The 10,834-nt window shown below is 46.0% G+C and overlaps 1 protein-coding gene across 1 annotated transcript in view; it reads right to left on the bottom strand.

The window, feature by feature from the left end:
• Window positions 1–10,834, bottom strand: part of kcnd1 (potassium voltage-gated channel, Shal-related subfamily, member 1) — a 96,488-nt gene that overhangs the window by 79,077 nt on the left and 6,577 nt on the right. Inside the window, exon 2 of the mRNA XM_050064460.1 lies at window positions 988–2,239. Within this exon, the coding sequence (XP_049920417.1) occupies window positions 988–1,143 (156 nt within the window). The 5' untranslated portion in view covers window positions 1,144–2,239. The remainder of the gene's footprint in view (window positions 1–987; window positions 2,240–10,834) is intronic.

Here is a 10,834-nt window from a genome sequence, read left to right as displayed (position 1 = left end):
GTTGTTTGATCACTGATAGTACTGTTTTGAAGCTGAGTGACCGACTTGTCATTTGGAGCTCCGCCTGGATCTTTTCATGGTAAAAACACTGTAGAATGGTCATACTTTGAGCAGTCTTCTTCAAATTTGAAACAAGTGTTCATTGATAGTGTGCCTACAGCCCCACAGTGTCATTTACCTGCTCAGATGAAGCCACAGACAGTTATTCATCCTGAAACACATTTTTTAGAAACTTCAGGGAGTTTTCTTTCTGGCAAGACCTCATGCATGCATGTAGTCAGAGCGGCTCAGAAGCTACAGTCATTTTAATTTGGGTATGTCATTTTAGGTGTTTTTGCTGCAAAATGGGGGTGGAGTGCAATAATCTGTCATGTTAGCCTGTATAGATCCAGCACTGTGTGAAGACACTGCTGGATCTATACAGGCTAACATGACTGATTATTTAAATGGAGTCTGGAGGGTTTCAGGTGATTTCAGGGCTGTGCAGGTCGGGTCCATCGACGGGTCTGAGACCAGTGTTCAGGCCTCATCACAGACCTGCTCACAGGCCTATTTTAAAAAGCTGTAAACACACTTTATCTCAACGTTAACAGGTGTTAACACGCACAGGTATTTTAGGAAAGGGTTCCAGGGTTTTGCAGAATCGTCTGATGTTAATGTTGCAGGAGGTGAAACAACCGTCTCTCTGTCCACGACAGGACAACACAGCAAAGCTTATATTCAGCTACAACATTTTTCTGCAAAAATGACGGTCAGTTAAAGCACATGAAGTACTGTTATTACCATCAGGCAGCTGAGCTCATATTGAGCTGATCTTTAGACGACGGTGTTTGTGGAGTTTGGACCTCATCAGACTTGTTGCTCACTGTGGAAGCAGCTGAAGTTGACCTCGACTCTCCACTGTCTTTATTCTCAGGGTCACTGGACCCGAAAGGTGAAATATTCCCTGACTATTTTGGAGCATGCTCAGTAGACAGCGACACCCACCTGAAACCTGACCCCGCTGACGTTGACGTACAGGATCTCATCTGATCTGGACGAGTTGTCCACGGGAGGTTTGGGCATCGTCTTCTTGGCCAGCGGCAGCCATCCCACGGCCGCAGCCCGTGCAAACGGCAGCCACGTCGCCACGCCGGCCGCCATCTTGCATCAGCGCGTCCCACCTGTAGAGAGTCGAGTTCTGTCCTCTGGTTGGACGGTGGAGCTAATGAAGGTAAGTCAACTGAATCCTCACTTCTTGTCCTGCCCTGATTTCCTGGAGTGGTCGTGGCGGCGAGAGCGGAGGTGGGCGGACATGTTGACGGGGGAGGATGGGGGGAGGAGGGGCAGAGGGAGGGGCCAGATGGCAGTTAGGTGTCAAGCCATGAAAAAAACGCCGTAAAGGAGCGAGAAAGACGATGCATCTGACAGGTATGTGGCCCGTCTTTGATTCTGATGAGTTTATCACGTCCTTCCTGTTGCCCGCCAAAATAAAAGCAGAGCTGGCCTGTTAGGTGCTCCTTTAAAACCCAGAAACTCTGAGCAGTAATAATCTCCAGGTGACAAAGTTTCAGCCGACAGGAAACGCTCAGTCCTAAATAACGAGATGCTCCTCTTCACAGCTCAGATTCTCCAGGTAGGAAACATGAAACTGAGCCTCAGAGTCTCACAGCAGCTCAACATGTGTGAAATAATAATCACAGCTTTATTTCTGCAGGGACTCCTCAACAAAAGAAACCAAGATATAAATCCAGGCAGGAAGGAGTTAAAAGATTTGTGTCTGGCCTCCACCTCTCTGTCTGTCTGTCTGTCTGTCTGTCTGTCTGTCTGTCTGTCTCTCTCTCGGCCCGCCCTCTCTGCCTCTGAAGACAGATTTGTTGCAGCGCCGCAGCCTTTCAAATTCTTATTAAATTGTGATGATGGTTCCTGAAGTTGCAAGATAGACAGAACGGGCCGGGCGGCCTCTAAGTGGAGATTATGGATGTGCAGCCTTCCTCTTCCTCTTCCTCTCTGGCTCCTTCTGCCTCTGCTGCTGTTTCTGCCTCTCTAACTTCCCTTTATCTGCCTCTGTCTTACTGTATCTGTCTGTCTGTCTGTCTGTCTGTCTATCTGTGTGTCTGTCTGTCTGTCTCTCTGTCTGTCTCTCTGTCCGAGGGGCATTAGTGGTGGCGATGGAGGAGATACAGCAGCTCTGTGTTGGAGAGCGAGGAGGAGGAGGAGGCGTCAGGCGGTCCTTACTCCATGTCCATGTATGGCCGTCCTGTCAGGAGACACACAAACAGAAGGAGAGACAGAGAGTGAGAGACAAACCAGGAGGAGAGGAGAGGAGAGGAGAGGAGAGGAGAGGAGAGGAGAGGAGAGGAGAGGAGAGGAGAGGAGAGGAGAGGAGAGGAGAGGAGAGGAGAAGAGAGGAGACCTAAAGCTGTCAAAGGAGAGGAGGAGGAAGGAGGTGTGGGAGGATAAAACAGGAGGAGACGAGGGAAAAGATGCGAGCAAAGTGAAAAGCAGGAGAAAGAAGAGCAGTAAGAGAAAAGTGGAAGTAGTGAGGGAAGGAGGTGAAGACAAGAAGGAAGGAGAGGAGGAAGGAGACAGACACTTAGAACAAGGAAAGGAAGACAGATGAGGCGAGGTAGATAAAAGGTAAATAGATGGAAGGAACAAAGACGGATGGGGAAGGAGAAAGGAGAGGAGACAAAAGAAGAGGAAAGAAGGAGAGAGGAGAGATGGGGAGGAAGAGAGGAGGAAGGAGAAAAGGATTTGTCAAAAGAAACAAGAAACTAAGAAAAAGAAGAGTAAGGAGCCATTTAGTCTAAACTCAACCCTGAAAGTCTTAAAGGACCAGTTCACTGTTTTCATCAAATCTCATGTTCAGACTCAAACCAGCAACACAATCGTCTGTCTGACTTCCTGTCTGACTCTCAGCTCTGACTTCCTGTCTGACTCTCAGCTCTGACTTCCTGTCTGACTCTCAGCTCTGACCTCATTGGCTCCTCCTTTAAAACACAGATCTAAAGTCTCATCAGTAGTTTCACTGTTTTTATCAAACCAACAGGAGGAACTTTGTTGGGACTATTTTCAGCAGCGGATTAATCCACATGTGGTGCTCTGGTCAGTGTCGGTGTCAGCAGGACGGCGTATGTTTATCATGGCAGCTGGATTTTTGTGACATCACAGAATCACATGAGAGTCCATCATGTCAGATTACAGTAATGTGTTCTGGACCAATCAGCGTCCTGTGAGGAGCGACTGGCAGCTGTGGGCGTGGCTTATGTTCTGTGATGGACGCTGACGGTTCGTCTGATCACCTGATCCTGAGGTACTTTTTGATCTTCTCCAATGACGGTTTCTCTGATTAGGTAACTGTCAGGTGAGTCAGGTGTACGTGTTGTTCACATGAACCAAAGTCACGCAAAACTACAGACGCAGGTAACGTATCCTCGTACAGCTGGTCGTATGATAGCTAACACATTAACTTCCCACAAATAACGTTAACATCCTCAAAGTTACGATACGACATAAAGTTACAGAGGTTAGGTTCAGGAAAACAAACATGGTGAGACAACCAGGAGCCAAATATGGCGTGCGCCAACAAAAATATGACAGTTCCTACAGTCAGGCTTCTGGCTCACCGTCTGCATCGTCAACTTCCTGTCTCCAAAATGTTCATCAGCATGAGTCAAAGTTTCTCCCATCAAGTCTGTTTTTGTAGATCACAACTTCTGCGTGGGAAGTGGCGTGCGCCTCTGTCAGGCCTCGTCCTGTGTGTATGCAGTGTTTATAAATGACTGTCTCACTCTGAAGTCACTGACCAGTGCTTGGTCAGTGACTTCCAGCGTCAGACACTGACAAAATTTTTTAAAAAAGGCCTTTGACGTTGACATGGCACACAGCCGGTTGCCATTATTGTTGAACGGCGCCCGGCAGCGTCAGAGGTAAACACGGTGGGACAACAACATAAGTTGAGGAGGTGAAAGTGCGAGTAGGGCGGGTCCCTTTGTGACCCGTCAGCCATCTCAACCTGCCTCCTAACACGACCACCTCCTGATTTATTTTTCGCTCCAGTCAGCGCATTGGTCATATGATCACAGCCCTCTGATTTACACGCGTTACGCCCAAATTACTGGCCCATGTTAAGCAGGAATTTTGACTTTTTGTAAAAAAGCATACGTTCATGAGAACAGCCTGATGAAGGCAGCTGTACAGCAGCAGCAGCTCTCGTGTTCAGAGAGGTAAAATTACTGCTGAGTTTCATCTTCAGCTCAGTTCCCCAACGTAAAGTCATGTTAGTGAAGTCGACTGGATAAATGAGCCTGTGCTTTACCTGCAGGAGGTGTGAAATGTTCTTCACAAATTCATCGTAACACAGGAGAGTAACTGACATACAGACAATCATCGGGGGGGGGGTTGCTGTGTCCCTCCAGATTAACAGCAGCTTTTCACCACAAACAACAAACAACACATTTACTAAATAATAAGTAAGTCATGGTGATATTTATGATTTATTTACACATATAAATTATATTTTTAATGTCTGTCAACATGGAACAAGTTCAGCCTGCAGACACATGCTCATGAATTCATCTGCTGTTTACTGCTCTCTGTTTTAAAACAGTTTTGATCTATTAAAGACATGAAAACATAATGTTCTTAATAAAAACATCAGGCCTGTGTGGTATCGATCCTTCTGTCCCAGCGTCCCCTGACAGACACATGTTCATGTGTTTAGGATGAAGATATAAGGCTGCAGGTTATTAAAGATGAGACCAACGCAGCAGCGTCCTCAGTCTGCAGAGGAAAAACACAGCCTGCGCCTCGCTCTTTATTTCTCCCTCTGCGTTCTTCATTCAATAAAGAAGACACAATAAAGTTTCCTGTGAAACTGCTCTTCGTCAGATGAAAAGTTATTGTTGCCGGTTTATTGCATAAAGTCCACAGTGGGAGCAATAAAACTTTTCCTTCCTCGGGTTTGGTTTGAATCACAGCGAGTATGAGGTTTAACCTCTTCATCACCAAACAACCATCAGCAGGTCGTTCATCACAAACTCCTGCTGGATATAATTATTATCATTAAAGTTTACTGAAGAGATATGTCTGAACGTCTCTTAGTGATGGAGTCAGTGTTTCAGTCAGTTGTTTAAATTCTGTTGCAGCTGCACAGTTAATGAAATATTATTAAAACTGCAACATGATGAAGTGAAATATCTAAATCACAGGAGCTGAAACTTTTTGATGAAGGTTAAACGTGTCACAACATCCTGACGAAGAAGAAGGAGAAGATTTACGCAGAGTAGAATCACCTACGGTGAACACACCTGTCAGCCGACACACACGTGGTTACGTTTAGCCGACACACACACGTGGTTACATTTAGCCGACACACACGTGGTTACGTTTAGCTGACACACACACGTGGTTACATTTAGCCAACACACACACGTGGTTACGTTTAGCCAACACACACACGTGGTTACGTTTAGCCGACACACACACACGTGGTTACATTTAGCCGACACACACGTGGTTACGTTTAGCTGACACACACACGTGGTTACATTTAGCCAACACACACACGTGGTTACGTTTAGCCAACACACACACCCGTGGTTACGTTTAGCCGACACACACACACATGGTTACGTTTAGCCAACAAACACACGTGTGGTTGGGTTTAGGAACAAAGAACAGGGTTTGGCTTTACAATCTTACAGGAAGTGACCACCGGCCTCCTGGGTGAAGGTCGGTGGTTGTTGGACGTAATTGTCTCACTGTGTTTTCCCATGACACTGCTGGGTGTTGTTAAACAATAACAGCAACAAGATGCACATGCCGATGTGAAAAGATGGTTCTTTTCATCAGTGTCTGACACAGGAAGCCCAAGCGTCGGTATTCAATGACCTTGGAGTAAGACCTTGTTGACCCTGGAGTACACCCACCTCATCAACTACCTCTACACCACTGGGTGCAGGTGACGTACGTCGTGAGAGACGACAGGTGGAGTTCACTGAGTTGTTTCACACAAAACTAAGTGAACAACAACAAACTGCGACTTTCTTAACTTGCAGATTATCTTTTAAATCTGTGTGATTCATGGCACAAATTAAAAATGATTTGTTTCTTGCCGTTAACCACCGCATGTTTTTTCTACAATGTAGGTCCCATGGGGGACGGAGGAAGAGGAGGGACTCTGCCTCTCTGTAAATCCAGATTCACAGTGTTACTCATCACACTTCTGTAAAGCTGTGAGAACACAGTGATCAGATGATCAGCAGGTGACGTTCAGTCGGTGAAACACAGAGTTCAGAAACGTACCTGAGTCGTCTCAGTGTAATTCCAGCACACAGAGACTCATCATATAACCACATGTTCACAGAGCTGCTGTTAGCTCAGCGTTATTCTGTTCATGCTGGAGAGGCTGTCGCCACCACAGATCAATACACACTCATCACTGGATTATACACACAGGCTGCGGCCGACAGTAACGTCACACATGGCGAATCACTGGTTTCTGAAAATCTTGATCTTGATTCGGGGACAGTGACGTGTCTGATAGCTCGCTGTCTTGTTGTTAAACATCCTGTCAGATTATATTTACTGTTTGTTGTTGGCTTTGAATCATGTTAGCATCACGTTAGCTTTCTGGCTAATATCTGAGCTAAAGGTTCCATGTGCCGGGCGGACCAGACTATCTCTTGTTGCTACTGTAGGTCGTATCTGAGGTTTGATCTATTTACTGGAGAAGTGAATAATACTGCATGAGAACTTTACGAGGATGCAATGATTGTTCCAGGTATTAGGTATTTCTCTGCGTTTAGCTGCTTCAGTTACCACGAAGAACACACAAACAAGCACACACATATAAACAAACACACATAAACATACACACACACACACACACACAGCCTCCATGTGACAGGTGCTGGAACTGCAGTGTTTCCATCACTCCATCAAAAGGAAAGCTTTTACATGAACGCCCACCAGGAACACACACACACACACACACACACACAGAGTTGAGCAGTGTTTGATTTATTCCTGCAGATCTTCTGACTCCTACCAGCTGTCACTGAGAACAAAACCAACCTGTTTGAATCACAAAGGAAATGTGGGCAGCAGGTCTGAAACCAGCCGACTCTCACATCAGTGTGTTGTTTCACTCTGAGGCTGTAATGAACGCTGCAGCCTTCAGGGGGCGCTGCGAGGGAGTTAGTTTATTACACCGCTTGTCTAAAGCGTCAGTGCTTTCAGATAAACAGCCTGTAGCTCAGAGTGCTGCAGGAACGAGTCCTGAAACCCAGAGACAAGTGAGCAGCTCGTCTTGAAGTCAGCGTGTGTTTGGTTTGATGTCTGAAATAAAGTCTGTTTAAAACGAGCTGAAGAAACTTTCAGGTTTTGTTCTACAACACAAAATACATCAGTAAAAACCTCACAGAGCTCTTCATGGTTTCAGCTTCATCCAGAACAGTTTGAGAAGTTTGTCCTTTAACTGCAACATTCTGGTGCCTTGAACGCTCCTCCTGATCGTCTGTCTCGTCTGACACTGAGACACTTTTGTAGGCTGTGTCCACGTCTGTCCTGCTTTCAGTACAGTTCTTGGATTAATTTTGAAATAAGATTTTAAAATCATCAAATTCTTTGTGAGTCATTTCTAGATCATCATCACAGACTTGCTTTGACAGATCATTGATCCTCCTGTTTGAAGAATCAACTGTAATCTGTACAAAGGTGTTGATGCTGTTTCCTGTTCAAGCGAGGTTCTGTCGAAGTCTTTGTGCCGCTCCAACAGGTCACACTTGAGCCACGCTGATGTTCTCCTCAGAGCTGTTGTTGGGAGCTTTGTGTGGCATCGTTTGGTCATCAGCCTTCAGGGTCTACGAGACCCAACGTTCAGCAGAAAAGAGCCAGAAACCTTCATAAGATCGTCGTACTGTCCTCAGTATTGCTGCAGTGAGCCGGTAGACTCTTCTTAATTCATTAACTAAAAGAATTTCAGGCAGGATTCCTCTTATTGTTGTTTCAGAAATCAGCCACAAGTTCAGAGACACACAGCAGCGGCCATCTTGCAGCCATCTCAAAGAGGCTGCTAACAAGACGCTAACTGAGACTACAGAACGCCATCACGCAGAACACGACTCACTGTGGTGGTGATTTGAAGCCACATGTTGTCTGTTTATAGCCTAACGTTTTATAAGAAGAGCAAATGGAAAGCCCAAAAGAACGGCCAACCACAAGGCAGCGTACTGGCCCATCTCCTCTTCAATATCTACACCAATGACCAGCCACTCCCCCCACAATGCCGCCATTTCATCTATGCTGATGACCTCTGCATTACCACCCAACTTCCAGAAGATCAAGGTAGTCTTGGAAAGTGCCCTTCCAGATATGTCGGCCTGCTACAACAACAACCACCTGACACCCAACCCATCCAAAACCCAACTATGCAGCTTCCATCTCAAAGACTGAGATGCAGGAAAAGAACTGTGTGTCTCATGGGATGGTCACAAACTGTCCAATCACCCCTACCCTGTGTACCTTGGAGTCACACTTGACAGGACACTCTCCTTCAAGCTCCACCTCCAGAACACCAAAGCCAAGGTCAACACTGCAACAACATTCTGCGCAAACTGGTGAACTCAAAGTGGGGCGCTGACCCATCTACTGTCTGCACAACCGCCTTAGCCCTCTGCTTTTCCACAGCAGAATATGCCTGCTCAAGTTGGAGTCGATCCCACCACACCAAACTGGTCAACACAGCCCTTAATGACACTTGTCGGATCATCACAAGATGCATAAAGTCAACCCCTGTCCCATGCCTCTATGCCCTAGCTGGCATTGCACCCCCTCACATCAGGACACAAGGCACCCCCTGCACGATCCAGCTTCCTGCAAACAGTCGCACCTCCAGACATCCAAGGAATCCACAAGGACCAACATCTGGGAAGATGAATGGTTCAGACTCAACACCCGAGCCCAAGAATGGACGGAGAGAGGAATCACACCGACCGAATGCCTTGCCAGTGGGCACGACCTCCCATGGCCAACCTGGAAGACCCTCAACAGACTACGTGTGGAGCAGGGGAGGTGCAAAGCACTGATGAAAGAATGGAAATATCACACAAAGACAAATGCAGCTGTGGAGCAGTACAGACCATGTCCCACCTACTGGAATGTGACGATGCCCCCCAGTGCAGCCCCCAAGACCTGGCTGAACCGTCCCCATTAGCTGTGACCTGCGCTAGATACTGGCAAAACAACATTTGAGACTGCAAAGGACCCGAAGAAGAAGAAGAAGAAGAAGAAGAAGAAGAAGAAGAAGAAGAAGAAGAAGAAGATTTTACTTCTGCATCGAGGCTTCAAAAATGTAGGTATGTAAGTATCATAAACATTTGTTTATTTTCTGCAATAAGCTAAAATCAAATGGAGAAATCCCACTGGTTTGGTTTTCTGACGAGGGAACCAGGGCGACACTAACTTCCACATCGTCTCTGCACCATTCTGTTAGAGGTTCACTGTTCGTGTTCACAGTCATTTGTGTTACAAGAATGTCATTGGTTGGAGTAGTTGGAGTAGCACCAGTAGTCGTGGTCGTCATGTTAGTGGAGGTCATTTGGGACGGAGTGCCGCCTGCTGGCAGCAGAACAAAGTGTAGTTCTAGTGGAACAGAGTCATTTAGAAGTAAATAAACTGATATAAACACAGTTTGATGCTGTTAGTGATTATTAACCTCCAGTCTGAGCGGCTGATGCCTCGCTGCAATATGATTGGCTGTTGTTGTCAGTGGCGCGTAGGTGGCACAAGGTTTTACAGTATTTCTTTAAAAACTGTAATCATCATGAACAATGTAGATTAATTTAATGAAAGTCAGTCAGGAGATGAAACACCTCAGTGCAGCACGACGTCGTTACAAACCAAACCTCAGGTAAAAATAAGCAGATTTAACGGCTGGTTTATCAGAGAAGTTCTGCTTCCTGTTTGAGTTGTTAGTCGGAGGATCAACAAGCATCTTTCTGAGAAGATTCAATGAAAGCAGCAGAAACAAAACTGTCCAAACTGACGTGTCTGCTCAGATTATCATCTACCTCCCAACATTTAGACATCCTGAAGTTTTAGTTTGTAGTGTTTTATTCCTGGACCTGTGGAGAGCCCAGAAACATAATCAAACTGAAACAGCAGGTCTGTAACGTCTAAATCACTCCTGATAAAAAGTTTCCAGTAAAGAACAACGTAATCTCTGACGTCAGTGTTGAAGGACAGACTGTTGCTCTGAGTTAAGAAGAACTTGTTAGTTTCTGTGAGAGAAGAAAACCTGCAGAAAAAAAATCTGAATAATCTTTGTTTTTTTGAGTCACGCGACTTTGACTTTGGCTCAGTTCTGTCCTCCGTCTGTCCGTCTGTCTGCAGGTCTCCAGTGAGTCTGTCCATCCGTCTGTCTGTCCTCTCTGTGGGAATCCCTGCTGACATCATGTGTTTCTGAGCTCCACATTTTACATTTACAGCGTCCACATGATGCTTTTTATCCGCAGCCGCAGCTCTGGGATCAGCTGCTGCTGCGGCTTCCACCCTGGAAGCTTCCGGTAATGGGATGGCTGCTGGTTTTATGGTTATTACTGAGAGAGAGCTGAACCTGAGTCAGTGGATTTCCTGTCTCTTCACGAACCCAGAAGAAGAAGAAGAAGAAGGAGGAAGAGGAGGAAGAGGAGGAAGGGGAGGAAGAGGAGGAAGAGGAGGAACAGCTTGGTGCTGTTTGAAGTTGTAAAAACGAAAATGCTGCGACGACATTTCAGAAACTGAAAGAACAAACTCACAGATTGTCTCAAGTTAAAATGTGAAAATATTTTAGTCAATAAAAACTGATCAC

This window comes from Epinephelus moara, chromosome 16, assembly GCF_006386435.1.
Source record: "Epinephelus moara isolate mb chromosome 16, YSFRI_EMoa_1.0, whole genome shotgun sequence".
Lineage (NCBI taxonomy): Eukaryota > Metazoa > Chordata > Actinopteri > Perciformes > Serranidae > Epinephelus > Epinephelus moara.
The sequence above is the reverse complement of the archived record's forward strand: the minus strand, read 5'-3'. Positions and strand labels throughout refer to the sequence as shown.